Here is a 19135-nt window from a genome sequence, read left to right on the forward strand (position 1 = left end):
TAAAGAGTGCTGAGGTACTGGGTGTACAGGAACTCTGTTAAAGAGCCAAGAGGGCTGCAGCAGAAGTCTGAGCAGCAGTGCTGCTAAAGAGAGCCAGGTGGCTTGGTATTTTTGGTTCTACATACATTACTGCTGTGGAAAGCTGAAACCCCTGTGTGGGCAACTATTTTGTTATCTGACTTTTCTTTCTTTAATAAAAGTGGGCCTACGAGCCCTTAAACGACATCTGGTGTGGATCCAGCTCACTGGTAAGCTCTACCTTTAAGCTAAAATAACCCCCAAATATTACAAGTGGTGTTCGAATGCGGGCAGAAGACTGTGGAATCCGGGTCCTTGCTCTACAGTAAGTTCAAGTCAGGAACTATTGGCTGTGTGTGGAAGTGCAGCCAGGCAAAAGGCATTGCGTGTTGCAGGTGGTGTACCTGTGAATGAAAAGTCAAATTTTTTTTTCTCTTGGTATGAACTGTGTTTGTGTGCATGAGACAGCATAATCAGTGTGTGCAATGTGCAGGTGAGAAAAGCTTGCATGAAGAGAAAAGCAACTTGCTTTAAAAGAGACACTTTCATTTTCCTGGACTGTTTAAAGTTGTTCTGGAGTCTCTAAGTATGGGGCGGTCAAAGCTCTTAAAAGAAGCCAGGTTTTCTGAAATGAGAGACAGAGCTCTGTGGTTGGAGGGGTTGTTACCGCCTGAACGAGCCCCATACATACCTGATCAGAGTTTATCAAGGAGAAAAATGGCTGGGGTTGTCCCTAGCAACCCTGGTGCAATGAGTGCACAGGTGACTGCTGTTATGGAGAGTCCACCAGCATTTGAATCTGCAGTGGATTGGTGCAAGCGGCATTTAGCAGCACTGAACCAAGCTACAGAGGAAAGGAAGCCAACCCTCAGTGCAAGGGAAAAGCCGCTGGATGTCCATAACTGGAAGAGGGCTGCAGCAGAAGTCTGAGCAGCAGTGCTGCTAAAGAGAGCCAGGTGGCTTGGTATTTTTGGTTCTACATACATTACTGCTGTGGAAAGCTGAAACCCCTGTGTGGGCAACTATTTTGTTATCTGACTTTTCTTTCTTTAATAAAAGTGGGCCTACGAGCCCTTAAACGACATCTGGTGTGGATCCAGCTCACTGGTAAGCTCTACCTTTAAGCTAAAATAACCCCCAAATATTACAATATTATATATATATATATATATATATATATATATATATATATATATATATATATATATTTATGAATGCCACATCCTACTGCAATCTATGGAGAATAATTGAGTGCAAACATGGACTTTCAAAAGGCTAACCGAAGCTTGAGCTGAAACGCGAAACATGTAGACCTGCGTTTATTCATCCATTATTGCGGTTTACATATATATGACCATTGTGCACAGAAACATCTAATTACAGGGCCTTGTATGCGATAGGGTGAATCGTATAGTGTGTTTTATATACAGTGTGTATATATATATATATATATATATATATATATATATATATATATATATATATATATATATATACACAAACATTTTTTATAAACTGTTGTTGCTGTTGCAGGCATGTTGTAATGCAATTTCTCCTTTTGGCTACAAGATGGGGACAGAGAGATGCTGATAAACCAAGGGGGTTTCCACACAGCACTACAGAGAGCTTGCTGACAGGAGACTGAAGAGAGGGAATTCCTGAGATGAGTGAAAGAGAGAGAGACAGGCTTTCCACACAGCATTACAGAGAGAGTGCTGACAGTGAATCTGAGGAGGGCTGTCTGAGGAGAGTGAGGCGAGCGGTTTGAGGTACCAGCATCTGATTGAGGTGAGAGACACGGACTGACACCAGGGACTGTGTGACCCAACATAAGGAGAGAAAGCCCGGTTTCTCTTGAGACTACTGGGGCGAGTTACAGTGAGGAGAGGGGGATAGAGGACAGAAGTGGTGAGGTGATGGGACTGTGTGGTGGAACTCCACCTAAGAGAGAGAGAGCGCCACACTGTCTACCAGCATCTGACACAGAGAGAGAGAGACACGCTTTTCCTGAGACTGCTGCCAAGAGACTGAGGATAAAGGAGCCAGGAACAGTGTCACCCACACGGTCCTTTACTGTTCAGCCCGGGGACCTTGCGCAGCAACTCAGCGCCATATAGCTCATGGAGACAACCTACAAACGACTTCGGGGATCACAAAATGTCCTGTTGGCTGTCGTCCCATCACCCTGCCAGTTCAGCTACCAGCCATCCTGATCGGCCGACAGGAGGTGATCCAGTGTCTTACAACATTGCCAGGAGCCTGAACCACCATTTGGGACGTCCGTTGTGTCATCACCCAGAGGATTGGTGAGCAAGTGTAAACCCATTTTTCTTAGCTCAGTACAGACACGGCATGCAGACACCTATTCCCCTTTCTACTGTCAGAGGATGCCACTTTTAGCCATTCTGTTCTTACAAACCACTACCTAACAGGATTTCCTGGAGGATTACAGTCTCATTTTTAATCGATTAAACCTACTCTCTTTATAAAGGGCCCCAAAGTTTGCTAGCAGAAGACACTAGTACCCATCAACTCAGGACCTCTAAAGTTATAGAACTGTGCTTAATCAATTTGTTAACCCATTTCTTCTTTTTGTGTTGTTACTTTCAATGGCGTTTGTGGCCCAGAAGGAGCTGAGAAGTTGATAGATCTTCTCTCCTCCCTCTCAGCGTCTGTTATGTGCATATAGAATACTACTGCCCTTTTCTAAATTTACAGTTGCTAAGTGTTGAAAGTTGTCTTTTCTAACGTATTAATTTTTTTTAATATAAATGATTATATATGGGTGTGCTAAATCACTGTTTATGATTAAATGCTTTTAGGAGTGTAGTGGAATCATACATTGGTTGTTGGACGCCCACTTCTGAATAGACTTTTCATTGGGACTTTTTTGGATATATGATTGTATAGGGTTGTGCTACATCACCATTTATGATTACAGTATATGCTAGTAGTAAATCTATATTGATTTCATTAGACAAGTCTCTGTGGCGTTTAATTATGCATCTCAATACTTCCATACCTGTAGAGTCTCTAAACATCCAGTATTCAGGATCCTCTCCAGAAGCACAGGTTTCAGCAGGGGTCCTGTGGCCTCTTTTCTTGCCCAGAGAGGCTTTACCTCTCATGAAAGATGAATCTAGAACAACAGTACCCTGAACAGAAAGCAAGAAACAGTTAAGAAACACGAGAATTCTAATGGCTAGACAACAAAAAATATTATAGTTTTAGGTGAATTCTGTCAAGCTAAATTACCAAACGGTTTCTTATATTTATCTTCAATTACAGTGCAAAGATCTTTAAAACTGAAACCTGCATCAATGTATCTGTTTATGAAATAGCAGTTTTGCATGGACTAGCCCTTTAAAAAGAAAGCCAGGCTACAAGAATGGTCAAGTCTCAAAGCAGAAAATATAAATTTTCAGCATTGGTAAAAAGAATGTAGTGAATTATGGATCCAAAATGAAAAAAAGTATCTAGTCCTATTCTCCTGTACAAACATCTGTATTATGGGACGTCCTAGAAACCACAAGTGTAGCACATAACGTACCCTGCACACTGTATCTGCAAATATGTGTTCATTAAAACTGTAGAAAAACTGTTCACTGTAGGACGGGTGAGTTATGACTGCATGATTATTCCTATTATTGGTACCATACCTCCTAACCATCCCAGATTTGCTGGGACCATCCTGCAATCTCAACCAAATCCCAGCATCCTGCTAATCCAGAGAGATGTTGGCAACCTGTCACAATAATTCACTTCAGAGCAGTTGGAAGCCTCCTTATCATGTACATAGACCAGAAGAAGCAGCAGGGGAGGAGGGAAATTCCCCTGCAGTGGCCGTGTTGATCTGAAGTCTGTATGAGAAAGGTACCCCCTTTTTTGTTTTCCATTTAAGTAAAGGAGTAAATATATTTTCATTTTTAAAAGCTCCTTCTTTTGTGCCAGAGGCATCAGCCTCCAGGCAGTCATGATGGCTTCTGCCATCAGGTTTAATAGATAATCCTAACTCCAGAGACAAAAAGAGGTCTTGGTGAAGAAAACCTTCAAGATACTGTAGCCTCATTTTCAGGAGGCACCCGCTAGCTCAATAAGGGGTATTCCTCTGCAGTTCTCATGGATCGAACAGGAAGACGAATGAAGGACTTCCTCAATAGCTCCAATCTAAAGTTCCAAGAGCTCCCGTCTCCTTGTTTTTCCTCAGATCAAACATTCCTAAGGATCCAGAGAAAAATAAATCTTTCTCTCCGCATGGAATTATCCGATTAATAGTCTCCTTCCATCCACAAGGATGCTTATCTCCATGAGCCCGTCTTCCCCACTCACCAGAAATTTCTACGCTTCGAGGTAGAAAATCTTAATTTCCAATTTGTAGTTCTACCTTTTCGGGCTAGCTACTGCACTTCAAGTGTGTATAAAGATCCTGGCTCCTCCCTTTGCCAGGTTAAGGGCTCAAAGTATAACGATACTCACCTACTTAGACGATCTCCTCTTGATAGGTCAATTAGTAGCCCATTTAAACCAAGGTCAGTCAGCTACCTGGAATACTTGGGTTGGATCCTCAACCTAGTAAGATCCTCCTTGAAACCATCAAGGAGATTGCAGTATTTAGGGCTGATCATAGATACAGCCCAGAAAAGGATATTTTTACCCCAGGAAGGATTTGGTTCCTTGGGGCTAGGTTCCCTCTGGTGCAACTTCATGCTATTTGGGACTGAAGGGTTGCATGACGAATCATGCCCCATGATTTCCAAATGAGTGCCATTCATGTCTGTCCGACTTCAGGTTAAAGTAGTCCCTGCACTACTTTGGTCCCATTTTGGTGTGACTTGAGGTCCAAACTGGACCTCAAGAATACACAGGCATTGCTTCAGTTCGCGGTGGAAAATCGCGCAAAATAGGGGATTGATTCAGTTGGTCAAAACAAAGAAAAATTCTTTTTTCATGTGATTATTGAGAAAGGTGGTGACTTCTTCGAGGATGTTCCTTATGCGCAGTTCCATTCAAGACTGCTGCAAGACAGTATCCTGTCAACTTGGAACAAGAAGGTCCAAACTCTGAACTTCCCATTGCGTTTATCCACCAAAGTGTGTCAGAGCCTCATTTGATGGTTGATCCTTTCTACCAGTTACCTGGAAAGTGGTAACAGATGCCAGCCCTTTGGGCTGGGGAGTAGTCCTGGAAGAAGCATCTGTTCGAGGGACATGGTCCAGATCAGAGATGACCTTTGCCCATCAATATTCTAGAAGATTCGGGCAGTACACCTGGCTCTGGAGGCCTGGACGGTCAGACTAAAAAATTAGACAATGCCACAGCTGTGGCTTATATCAATTACCAAAGGGACACGAGAAGTTGTGCAGCCCAGAAAGGTGAATTATTTTTTTCTGTCTTGGGAAGAAAGCAACATTCCTGGTCTATCAGCAATTTTCTTTCCAGGAATGGAGAATTGCCAGGCGGACTACTTGAGTCGCCAACTATTGTTGCCGGGAAATGGTTCTTCACCCCAGCATCGTTCTGTCAATATGCCAAGGATAAGGAGTTCCGGATGTGGATCTATTGGGGTCCGGGTTCAACGGCAACTTTGTGTCAAGGGCAAGCGATCCAATGGCATACAAAACAGATGCTTTGGCATTTCCATGGGATCAGTCTTCACTGATCTATTCTTTCCCTCCTGTTCTGCTTGCACGCCTTCTTTGCAGGATCAAGCAAGAAGGGAAGGAGGTGATTCTTATGGCCCAGCGTGGCCCAGGAGATCTTGGTTTGCCGAGATCATAAAAATGATGGTAGGGGACCCTTGGTCCCTACCACTGTGGCCAGACCTTCTTTTGCAAGGTGCGGTATGCCATCCTTCCTTAAAAACGCTAAGTTTAACGGTTTGGCTGTTCGCTTCAGTAATTTCTACTTGCTTCTCACTCTCTGTTTCGTAGCTTTATTCAGGGGGTAATGCGGATTAATCCTCCAGTTTGGTCACCCCCCTGAACCATTGGGACTTCATTTTAGTCCTGTCGGCTTATGGAAGCAGCCTTTTGAGTCAATACAGAGATATTCCCTTGGTTCTCTTGACGGGGAAAGATCATTTTTCTTGATTGCCATATCTTCGGCAAAAGAGTGCAGAGTTGGCTGCTCTTTCTTGTAAAGAGACATATTGGTTGTTCATAAGGATGAGGTTGTATTGCGGCCTCATCCTGAATTCCTACTGGTAGTATCGGGTTTTCATTTAAACCAAGACATTGTTCTGCCTTCATTTTTTTCCAGTACCTCGTTCTGTGGAAGAAAGGTCACTACTTCTCTTGATGTGGGGAGAGCAGTCAAGGTCTATTGAAAGTGACCGCTCAGATTCATAAAACAGATGTTTTTTGTTTGTGTTTCCAGACGATCCTATAAGAGGACAGGCATCGTTGGAATCTACTATTTCTAAAAAGGTTACATAGTTACAAGTGACTGTTCAAACTTATGGTTTAAAGAGGAAGGTTCCTCCTTTTCATATTAAAGTGCACTCCACCAGGGTCTGTTAGTGTCTCTGGGGCAGTGCATTGCCAAGCCATGGCTCAGATCTGCAAGGCTGTAACTTGGTCTTCAATCCATACATTTACCAGATTCTATCAAGTAGATGTAAAAGATATGAGGATATCACCTTTGGGCACAGTGTACTGCAGGCTGCATTATGATTCCTCTAGTCTCTTGGTGCCCTACAATTGTGTCTCCCTCCCTTCAGTTAGCATTGCTATGGGACATCCCACATATTAACTACTATGGCTCTGTGTCCCCTGATGTATGAAAATAAAATAGGATTTTTTAAAATAGCTTACCTGTAAAATCCTTTTCTTTAAAGTACATCAGGGGACACAGAGGTTCCTCCCTTTTTGGTGTACACGTATATTGCTTTGCTACAAAACTGAGGTGTTCCCAGTAGTGGGAGGGGTTATATAGGGAGTGCACTTTTTTAATTAAGGGCGTGCCAGTGTCCATCACCTAAAGGTGGCCTATAACCCACATAGTAACTACTATGGCTCTGTGTCCTCTGATGTACTTGTAAAAGAAAGATGTAAGAAAGATGTAAAAGAAAATGATTTTACAGGTAATCTGTTTTAAAAAATCCTATTTTTTAATGATTGTGCTGAGGCTTATATGTGCCTGTGAGAATTTTGCTTGTGGCACAGCAATCAAAGTATATTTTGTAGGTACAGTGAAGCCTAGGTCTTGTTTATTCATGCACCTCTATTAACAGATGATGATGAGATTAAGGGGGGATATGTTCAACATGTATAAACAAATAACTGGTCCATATAGTGATCTTGGTGTAGAGTTATTCACTTTAAGGTCTTTTACTTTTACACTTTCACGTCCGGAGGAAAAAAGATGTAAACTCCAAATACGGAAAGGCAAGATAAGAGCTATGAAAATGTGGAATATGAACCCTCAAGAGCTGGTTCTGGTCAGTTCAGTAGATTATTTTGAAACAGGCCTTGATTCTTTCCCAAATGCACAAAATATAACTGAATACTAATATTTATAGTTAAAGTTGATCCAGGGAATATCCGATTGCCTCTTGGGAAAAAGGAGCAGTGGATCATGCTTTATTTGGGATTTTTTGCATTCTTCTGGATCAACTGTGGGTAAAGGATTGGACATGGCTGCCTGATACTGTAACACACCTGGTTATTGAGCCCGATATGCAGAGGGAGGCCTCCCTTACAGTCCTGACTTGTGGCCCCTGGTAGAGCTGACAGGAGGCACAGGAGTGTAGGGCAGGATCAACAGCTAGTATGCAGGTCTGGTGCTCCGGACGTAGCTGGGACAGCAGGAACAGCAGGTGGGATGCAGCAGACTGGAAGCTGAAGCTGGTAGGCAGGCACTCACAGGATTCGAATGGATGGTCCCAAGGATTGAGACAAGGGAAGGTCAGGCAGGCCGGGTCATACACTGGAAAGCAATACTGGAAGTACAGGTGCAGAAGGAAGGTCACTAGGCAAGCCGGGTCGGTAACAGACTGGTGCAGATAAGCCAAAGGGTCAGGCAGGAGAGAGGTCATGGATAAGCCGGGGTCAGATGCAGGCAGATGGCAAGGATAGTCACAAGGCAAGCAGATAGTCTCAGGAACGGATCAGGAACACAGGAAACTCTCAGGGAACGCTGTAGAACAGGCAGCAAGATTCCTCTGTCATGACAGGGCATGGCACAGGGTGGCACAGTGGTGTAGTGGTTAGCACTCTCACCTAGCAGTAAAAAGGGTCACTGGTTCGAATCCCAACCATGACACGACCTGCCCGGAGTTTTCATGTTTTTCCTGTGCCTGCGTGGGTTTCCTCTGGGTACTCCGGTTTCCTTCCACACTCCAAAGACATGCAGGTAGGTTAATTGGCTTCTGTCCAAAAAATTGGCCCTAGTATTTGAATGGGGACCTTGGATTGTGGGCTCCTTGAGGGTAGGGACCAATGTGAGTGTGCAATGTACAGGGATAGGGGCAATTGTAGACACTCACTCAGGTTGAACTGGACGGACTGGTGTCTTTATTCAACCTTACTAACTATGAAACTATGAAATTATGAAATAGCGCTTCTGGCACCAATGGCCACATGCATGGAACTGTTGCTCTCAGCAAGCCTTTCCTGACAGGTGTCTGTGTGTTTTTTACAATTTTTTACACTTTCTGTGTGAAATGGTAGGGGTACAATGTCCCCGTTACCATTTCAAGCAGGGGGGCAGGATCTGGGGTCCCCTTGTTAAAGGGGGCTTCCAGATTCCGATAAGCCCCCCCGCCCGCAGACCCCCACAACCACTGGGCAAGGGTTGTGGGGATGAGGCCCTTGTCCCCATCAACATATGGACAAGGTGCTCTGGAGGGCTTTTCAATTTGTGTGTGTTTATTTTTTCTCTGTGGGTTGAACTGGATGGACTTTTTTTTTCAACCAGATTAACTATGTAACCGTTTGGTCACCTTTTAACCACAGTGTGCTTAGTGAGCCATAGATCACTGTCTCCCTAAAGTGTCCTCCCAAGCTCTAAATTTGGAAGGTATGTTGGTACTCTTAAGAGGGAGAACATACCTCAAGAAAGTCAAAATTTTCTGCAGGGGCTTCTTCTGCCTGTGTCTCTTCTGGTTCTTCAGCTTGGATCTTGTTCACTGCTTCTGACGCATAGTCGACTGGCTGTAATTCACCATGTTCGGCATGTCCATTCAGGATTTGGTAAGTAATTTGACCATCTTGATCTTGTGTCTTTTCTGGCATGGATCCATCTGATTCGACGGTTGTAATAACTGGTAACCTTTGTCTAGACCCTTCTGATAAGCCATCTACATGCTGAGTCTCTTCTGATTTAGCATGCCATTGCTGTGTCTCTTCCTTATGTATACCTAGCAGTTGCTGTTCTTCTGACAGTGGGGATTTATGGAATTGTTCCTCTGTTTTTTCATTAGCATGCATTTCATCAGTTGAAGTATTGCTATATTTTGGTTCTTCCATGTAACTTTCTATCAGCTGCTGCTCTAAGTATTCACTAGGTCTTATATCTTTTTCAGAAAACTTAACAAGTACTTCGGATGATACTGTTGGCATATTAGTTGTACTGTCCATTTCCTCTAATTGAACAAGCTTGTACCGTTGTTGGTGGGATTCCAAATCAATCAGCCCTGATTGTGTATGCTCTGAATTTGTAGCATCTGACCCTGTGTGAATGTATGCTGGGTCCTCAATGCCTTCATTCTGGTTTGCAAGTTCATAACTATGGGCTGGTTCATCATGCTGTTTAGATCTGTAATCTAGCTCCAGTGATTGATCATGACTGTGATTTATCTCCTCTGACTGTGAATATCTATTAACTGGCTCCTCAGACATTTCATATTTGTGGGTTGATTCCTCTGACTTTTGATATCTCTGAACATGCTGCTCTGTCTGCTCATACTTGCCAGTTGATTCATTCAACTGTTCATATTTGTGAACTGGGTCTTCTAATTGTTCATATTTATGAACTGTATCTTCTAAGTATGCATATCTATGTTCTGACTCTTCTGAAGGCTCGTATTTATTAAGTGGATCCTTTAACTGCCCATATTTCTGAACTGCTTCTTCTGCCTCTTCTGGCTCCTCAGACTGATTATTGTGGACTATTGTCATAGGTTGTTGAAGAGCTAATTGTTCTGTTTGCTCATATCTGCAAGCTGGTTTGACTGCCTGTTTATTTTCATGAACAGACTCTTCTGATAGGTCATCCCCGTGAACTGTCTCTTCTGACTTTTCACATCTATAAGATGGTTCTTCTAATAGTTCATGTTTATGGATTGAATGTTCCACTTTTTGAGGTCTGTAACCTAATTCTTCTGCCTGTTCATATTTGAGGCCTGATCCTTCTGACTGTTTATATGTGCTAACTCGGTCTTGTGACTGTTCATCATATGTATATACTGGTTCCTCAGACAATTCAACTGGCTCCTCCAACTGTTCATACAGGACACTTGGCTTGTCCGGCATTTCAAACTTGCATACTGACTTTTCCAACTGTTGATATATATATTCTGGCTCTTTAGACTGTTCATATGTATGGACAGACTTATCCAATTGCTTGTCATCTAGTTCCACCTTGTGACCATGATTGCACTCCTGCTCCTGTGATTGACTGTGGATGTACTGTAGATTATTTGACTCATCATATCTGTGCTCTATCTTATCTAAGTGAACCTCATATTCTTTTAGTATTGGTGACTGAGCAGTGGTATTCACAAGCCTGTCTGATTCTTTATAGGGGTCACTTAGGTTTTCTGGCTTGGTGACTCTAGCAGCTGGATCCTGAGACGTAGCTTCAGAATATCTCAACTGTGACTCATCATAGTTCAATTCTGGCCTACTAGATTTATAGTTTTCCGACTGACTCAATTCTTCATGTGGCTTGCTTGACTGAGTTTCCCTTTCTATATAGCTGTGTAATGACTCTTCTGATTCATCAACTGAATGAGAATAAACTTCCTCTGGAACCAGTCTGATATTTTCTATTATTTGTGATCCCACATATAGGTTTGCTGATGCCTCATTGTCTGCATGTCCAGGCAGCTCTGGTGCAGAGGGTGTCTCAGATTCATGGGTGGATCTGGCATTGTTCCCAAAAATCGATCTAAAATGTAAAAGGTAAACAGTGGAAAAATACTTTAAGAACTATGTCAATTGTATACATATCACAATTCTATAGAATGATAATAATGTAACATCACTTGATCTTTTTAAATCTCTAAATACTAGTACTTGTTACTTCATCCCACAAATAGAAAATACTCTTTTAAATGCAAGTCATGATATATAGGGTTGGGAACACTGAAATTCTGTTACAAACTAAGGGTGACCATAAACAGCCAATAATAGCAAGCAATTCTTTCAATTTAAACAAAACCCGATTTCAGCAAAGTCTTAATAGCCTACAACGTTCTACAAGACACAACCACATTAGGCTTACAGGACAGGAGCAGTGCTTGCTGTGCCTGTGGGCCAATTTTGTCAGAACATCTGGAATGTAGCGCCAGCCCCCTTTTATTCCTGACTGTTCCCACTGCTTTAAGTTTTTTACCTGTAGAAGCAGTGAACTTTATACTTGCCTATAAAATCCCAGAAGTACGGAAGAACAGGGGCTAAGGGGTAAATTATTAGAAGCACCCTGGACAGGTTAAAGGGTAAAATCAACACAAAAAGGGAGCATATTAGGACTGTTTATCCTAACCTAAGAGCACACAAAGCTGAAATATAGCAAGTATGGGCAAGTTTTTGCAAAAATATATGGTAATTTAAGTGATCAGAGGTTAACTACTGCTGCTGGAGAGCAGAATACTTCATATGATATTTTGCCAGGGGAAGTAAAGAATGTTATTTTTATTATATAATTGCTGCTTGGGGGAATGGTATATCATTTTCTGCTGCATCGGGCATGGAAATATATAATTTATTTTTGCTAGATTTAAAAAAATGAAATTTTAAATGTTGGACTTATTATTACCTGGGAGCCAGAGGTTATAACTAGGGATATGTGAATCAACCTGAATTTAATTCATGGGCTGTTGTCGAACCCATATTAAAATCTGTAAATTGCTATTGCTAAAATCTGTAAATTGCTTTAATCGGAACTCTGTTAAATGTAATTGGAGGCAAATCTTAAGAATCTATTCTAGCCATTTCCATTCTAATCGAAGTAGAATTTTCCAACAAAACACATGGAGAGCTGGACACCCTGATGGGGAATATGTGCCAATGCAAAAATATCATTCCTTTCTAATGCATGCTTCAGAGATGTCTTTAAGCTGTATGCAGTGCTACAGAACAGTATGAATGTCATGGACATTTCCAGCGATACCATATTCTTTGCAACACAAATTCTAAATATGTAACTGATTTTATGTAACATTTTATACCTTAATGCATTCCTTGAACCTCTCTAAATAATTACCCGAGTTCTTTCTTGATCCACCTCTTCACAAATAATACAGGGGCAGCAACAGGAGCCATTGGTGGTATGGTGAGCAGGGAATGAGGGACGGGGCTGAGTAGTGCTGTGTGTGTCTGTGCCTGCACAAATGCCCCCACAGCACACAACTTGCTATGGGGGCACTCAGAGAAGTGGAGGAGCAGAGAGAACTGGTGGGGGACCCCAGAAGAGGAGGTGCGGGTTCGTTCTCTGTGACTCCTTACCTCTGTTGAAATCTTTTTTTAATGCAGAGTTCCACCCAAAAGGAGAAGATCCGCAGATCTGCAGGTATCTGTTTTTGACAGGTAACCTCTGCCTCCCTCCTCCTTACTCTGCTGCCAGGCCAGTTAGAAAGCGCAGCGCGCTTCACACATTGCACAGTAGGGAACCGGCTGTGAAGCCAGAACGCTTCACTGCCGGTTTCCCATACCACAAATGACAGTGGCAGCACCTGAGAGCTGATCTGAAAATTGTCTGGGGTGCCAACATCATGGAATCGAAGAACAGATGAGTGCACTAATATTAAAAGTAAGCAGCTATATTTGTAGCTGCTATCTTTACATTTTTTGGTGGGGGGGGGGAGCATAACTACTCTTTAACCACTTAAGGACCGCCACATGTAATTATACATTGGCAGAATGGCACGGATGGGCACAAGCACGTACCCGTACGTGCCTGCCTTCCAGCGGGTGGGGGGTCCGATCGGACCCCTCCCACTGGCTGCGGCAGTCCGTTTCGCTTCAGGAGCGATCCGGGATGAGGGGACGGCCGTTGGTTCCTGGCGAATGAGAAGCTTCCCCTGCCTGTGTAGTGTAAACACAGGCAGGAGGAAGTGATGTCACTCTCGTCGGGGCGGTCTTTTTGACCGAACTGCGAGTAGAGAAGACATAGTAAGTGTGCACCAACTGACATGTAGGTACACATAGGCACACTGTCACCCCCCGATCATCCCCCCCCCCCCCCTCCCAGTCACAGTGTCACTGATTGCAGTGATCATTTATTTACTGATCACTGCATTTAGTGTCAGTTGTAACTGTAAAAACTGTCAGGGCAGTTAGTGTTAGGTCCAGGGTAGCCCCCTACCCCACATAAGGTTTAACCCCCTGATTGCCCCTAGAGTTAACCCTTTCACCCCCTTTTGCCGGTGTCACTAAGCGATCGTTTTTCTGATTGCTGCATTAGTGTCACTGGTGCCGCTAGGTAGCTAGTTATTTTTTAGGTTCACCGCCAGGTTTTTATAGCATTAGGTACCCCCATATACAACCTAATAAAGGTTTTAACGCCCTGATTGCCCCTAGAGTTAACCCTTTCCCCAGCGATCACCGTATAAGTGTCACTGGTGACGCTGGTTAGTTATTTAGGTTCCCCGTCAGGTTTTTATATAGCGTCAGGGACCCCCATATACTGCCTAATAAAGTTTTTTTAACCCCCTGATTGCCCCCAGGTAACCCTTTCACCCCCTTTTGCCAGTGTCACTAAGCGATCGTTTTTCTGATCGCTGCATTAGTGTCACTGGTGCTGCTAGGTAGCTAGTTATATTTTAGGTTCACCACCAGGTTTTTATAGTGTTAGGTACCCCCATATACTACCTAATAAAGATTTTAACCCCCTGATTGCCCCTAGAGTTAACCCTTTCACCAGCGATCACCGTATACGTGTCACTGGTGATGCTGGATAGCCAGTTAGTTATTTAGGTTCCCCGTCAGGTTTTTATATAACGTAAGGGACCCCCATATACTACCTAATAAAGGTTTTAACCCCGATTGCCCCTAGTTAACCCTTTCACCAGTGATCACCGTATAAGTGTTACGGTGACTCTGGTTAGTTTGCTTTTTATAGAATCAGGGCACCCACCATTTATTACCCAATAAAGGTCTAACCCCCTGATCACCCAGCGGGTGATATCAATTAGGTTTTAGGGTCAGATAGGGTCTGCGTCGCCCCAGGCAGCGCTAGGTTAGTGCCAGTACCGCTAACACCTACGCGGAAAGCATACACCTCCCGTAGTGGTATAGTATCTGAACAGATCAATATCTGATCTGATCAGATCTATACTAGCGTCCTCAGCAGTTTAGGGTTCCAAAAAAACGCATTGTTAGCGGGATCAGCCCAGATACCTGCTAGCACCTGCGTTTTGCCCCTCCGCCCAGCCCACCCAAGTGCAGTATCGATCGATCACTGTCACTTACAAAACACTAAACACATAACTGCAGCGTTTGCAGAGTCAGGCCTGATCCCTGCGATCGCTAACAGTTTTTTTTTTTGTAGCGTTTTATATTTAAATCTTGAAGGCAGTGCTTGGTTTTCGGGGTCCCGTACACAGCTAGGCTCCCAAAAAGTCCCCCACTTGTGGTATTCCCATACTCAGGAGAAGCAGCAGAATTTATGCCCATAGCATGTGTGAGCAATATATAATTTAGTGACAACTTTGTGCAAAAAAAAAAAGTTTGTAATATTCCCGCAACATGTGGCAAAATATAAAATATTCCATGGACTCAACATGCCTCTCAGTAAATAGCTTGGGGTGTCTACTTTCCAAAATGGGGTTATTTGGAAGGGTTTTGTGCTATTTTGGCATTTTATGGCCTTCGAAACTGTGATAGGTAGTGAGGAGTGAAATCAAAAATTTGCACCCTAAGCCCCTGTACGCACGGTCGGACATTCTGCCAACCAAATCCGTCGGATTTTGTCCGACGGATTTTGTCCAATGGATTGTGTCCAAAACTGTTGCATACACACGGTCGGACCAAGTTGTCTGATTTTGCCGCTGCCAAGAACGCGGTGACGTAAGCCGTGTACGGCGTGACTAGAAAAGGGAAGTTTAATATCACGTCCGGCACCCTTTGGGCTCCTTCTGCTGATCTTGTGTCTATCGCGTGTTAGTAGAAGTTTGATGAGAGACGATTCGCGCTTTTCAGATTTGTGATTCAGATCGCTACTGCTCTTCGGTTTGTGCTTGTTTTTGCGTATCTGATAATCAGTGCGCACAGTCAGCAAGTATTTGTTGATCATTGTGGACTATATCTTGGTATAGTACGCTTTGAAAGGCATTTTTTATTGTCTGCTTGCTTCTGCTATTCAGGTCGTTCTTTCAGGCCTTGCTGTTTATCGGTGCTGTCTGGTGTCCGTTCTGACGAGCCGACCGTTTTCAAACCATGTTTCGTCTACGTACTCGTCGTGGAGTTTATGCTGTGCAGGGGCTTCGTGTTGGGGTTCTTACTTTGACACAAGCCTGGTCCATGAACAGGGAGGGGAGGCGTTTGTGGACCAAGAATTGGTTGCGCCAGCGTAACCAGTTCTCGCACATGCCTTTGCTCCGTGAGATCCGAGAGAATAATCCTGATGATTTTAGGAATTATCTCCGGATGACGGACCCCGTTTTCACCGTCTGCTGGCTTTTCTGACCCCTTATATCAGCAGGCAGGATACCTGCATGTGGCAAGCCATCACTCCGGAGCAGAGGCTCATTGCCACGTTGCACTACTTGGCGACTGGGAGAAGCCTTCAGGACCTCAAGTTATCTACGGGCATCTCCCCCCAGGCTCTGGGGATCATTATTCCAGAGACCTGTTCTGCCATCATTCAGGTCCTGCAGAAGGACTATATGAAGGTAAGTTTTATCCTTTAACATCACATTCTATGTATTTCTTGCTCGCTAATGTCTTGCATTTCTTTCCTCATTCCCTAATTACCATCATTGCAATATGCTCTAATTCATATACTCTGCCCCTTTGTCCTCAGGCATATTTGCCTCACCAACTTCCCCACCATGCTCTTCTTGGCCCATAAAACTATAGTCTAGTCACCTACCAATGTCTTTTGTCAGCTCCATAGTATTGTTTTCGCCTAAAAAACCCCTAAAATGTCTACAAAGATGATGTGTGTGTCTCAATTCATGCAGAGTCACATTTTTTTTTTTTTGGTGGTTGTGCCAAACTCATTACGAACCCCCCTCTCCCCAACTGCTAGCTGATAGCAATCCTCTATCTGATGACTTTACCAAACCCAATACACACTATACCTACCTTTTTGATGCTCACATTTATGGATGAATTCACCTAAGCATGTAGTGCAAGGGCCTGCCTCAATACTTTAAAATGCTATTATTTTATTTTTTAACCCATTAATTATCTTGATATGTAATAGCAGAATGTTGAAAAATGCTTCCAGTTTGGTTTCTTTTTGTTATTATGACACTTCTTACCTGTCCGGTGGGCTGCCAATAGTATAACTAAGGAGGGGCTTCCCAAAGTATCACACATTATTTAGCCATTCAGCTCTCAATCAAGTGGAGAGGGTTACCTGTCCTAAACACCCCCCTCATTTTTTAGCAAGGGCCCATGATATGGGGGGTGGGGGAGGGATGGGGGGTGATTACTCTCATAAGGGGACATTAGACTTAAGGCTTTAAATACTCAGTTCCCAAAATGTTTGACTAATTTTGACCAAAAATGTTGGTGTCTAATCTGCTTGCAATGTTGATTTGTCAAATGACTAATTTTTGTTCTTGTTTCACTCCACAGTGTCGTTCAACGCCACAGGAATGGCAGACTGTGGCCTCCCACTTTGCCAGTCGTTGGGACTTTCCCAATTGTGGAGGAGCAATAGATGGGAAGCATGTCCGCATTGTCCCACCACCCAACTCGGGGTCGTACTATTATAACTACAAGGGGTTTCATAGTATCATGATGTTGGCGGTGGTGTCTGCGACATATGAGTTTTTGTATGTGGGGCAAAATGGACGGATGTCGGATGGTGGAGTCTTCGCATGGACGGAGTTCTACTGGCGTCTCCAGAGTGGCAGTCTGGGCTTGCCACCCCCAGAGGAGAATCAGGAAGGACTCCCGCTCGTCTTTGTCGCGGATGAGGCGTTTGCCCAGGCGAACCAGTATTTTTAATTTCCGCCTGTCCAGAGCCCGAAGAGTGGTTGAGAACACTTTTGGTATACTGGCCAGCCGGTTCCGCCTTTTTCTTACGCCTATTCACATGGCAGAATACAAACTGAATCACATAGTGCTGGCGTGCTGTGTTCTGCACAATTATTTGAAAAAAGTTTCTGTGAACTATGCGGTCTCAGTTGGCCAACAAGAAGCAGACTTGCTGGAAAATGCAGATAACCTCACGGGCCTTGAACATGCTCATCCTGGCTTGCTCTCCCAAAGCGCCCGTGAGGTTAGAACACAATACACGGCCTACTTTGTGGGTAGGGGGGCCATTGATTTGCCAGACAATGTATGAGCGGCATTTTAATAATACATTTTGATCTGAAACTCCTTCATTTACTGCTTGGCTTGGTTTTAGGTGTCTCCTAGGTATAATTAGGTTTTTTCAAGTTGTGCCTTTTTCACCAACAGTGCAAAGTTCAGAGAGATGAGGGGACAGTCTCTTCTTCAGATAATGTTATTATGTTGTGGGTCTGCTACACACACACACCTTCTTTTTGTAACTAATGTATGTAGTGCATTACTGACCAAAATCATGCTCATTTTCAGCACCATGGCAGGAAAATGGCATGACTGTCAAAATTTACACCTCACTGTGGGTGTTTTTTATTAAAGGCACATCCACTATGCACTACAAGTGCACTGCAAAAGTACACCTGAAACTGCACTTGGAGTGCAAAGTGGAGTTACCTTTAGTAAATCATACTCCTTCTCAGCACAAACTTAAATTTTACTCCAAATACATTTTTGGTGCCATGAAAAAGGAAGCCACACATTGTTGATAATTAAACTTTTTAATCCAAGCACATTCACATGTGCGTTTCGAAAAGGTTTTTACAACAAACCAAGAAATTGTGTGTTTCAAAAACAGAGTTTAATCAAAATTTGGTTTACTTGGTGTTTTTGTGTAAACAGGCATATATCAAACCGTAAAATACAGAACACAGGAACTTACAAAGTTCAACTTTGAAAAGTGAAGACAATATCAGACCTGAGTACGTACAAACTGGGCTGATATTGCCTTCATCACATGGGGTGTCACCCCTGAAAAATCCAAATTTGGAAGATGCACAGAGTGTGTCATCATGGGGGATCTCCCATCATGGGGGATCAATGTACATGCTTTGGGGCTGCAACCCCTTTATCTCAGACACTTTACACAAAACACGTACATTGATCCCCCATGATGGAAAATAACGCATGTTTACACACTTTGTGCATCTTCCAAATTTGTAATTTTGAGAAATACAACATTTTGTTTTTAAAAGAGCAAAAATAAGACCCTATCTAGTTTTTGGTGTTTCACGCTCTCTCCAAAACATCAATGATGTTCTTCATTTTTTTTTAACATCATTGATGTTTTGCAGGATATTTTCCAAATCCTGATTGCACCACATTATCTCCCCAATCTGGATCTGGGCACTTTCACTGGTAAAACGTGAATCTTCTTCCACATCACCTACAAAACAAAGAAAAAAAAACACAGTAATAAAAATATGGTGACATACATTGATGAGCTTACCGGAAGCTGTGTTCTCCGACACTCACCTGTTGTGGTGACAATTTGCCCAACCTCCACAATCTCTCCTTCCTCCTCCTTCTGCTCCTCTGTTTCTGCTTTTGGAAGTTGGCCTTCTTTGGGAGGGGTGGGGTCCCTGGTGTCCTCATACTTGCCGAGTCTTCTCTCCCCTATGAGAATGGAAAAAAATAAACAATTAGCACACAGAGGG

At 43.3% G+C, this 19135-nt stretch overlaps 1 protein-coding gene across 2 annotated transcripts in view; it reads right to left on the reverse strand.

Moving 5' to 3' along the window:
• The window catches only part of TNKS1BP1 (tankyrase 1 binding protein 1), a 211252-nt gene that overhangs the window by 35109 nt on the left and 157008 nt on the right, over positions 1–19135 (reverse strand). For both annotated transcript variants that reach the window (XM_077493184.1, XM_077493183.1), the window contains exons 6-7: positions 9069–11127; positions 3041–3173 (exon numbers count right to left, since the gene is read on the reverse strand). In XM_077493184.1, the coding sequence (XP_077349310.1) occupies positions 3041–3173; positions 9069–11127 (2192 nt within the window). The remainder of the gene's footprint in view (positions 1–3040; positions 3174–9068; positions 11128–19135) is intronic.

This window comes from Lithobates pipiens, unplaced genomic scaffold, assembly GCF_037356315.1.
Source record: "Lithobates pipiens isolate NorthernLeopardFrog02 unplaced genomic scaffold, aLitPip1_a1.2 Scaffold_19, whole genome shotgun sequence".
NCBI lineage: Eukaryota > Metazoa > Chordata > Amphibia > Anura > Ranidae > Lithobates > Lithobates pipiens.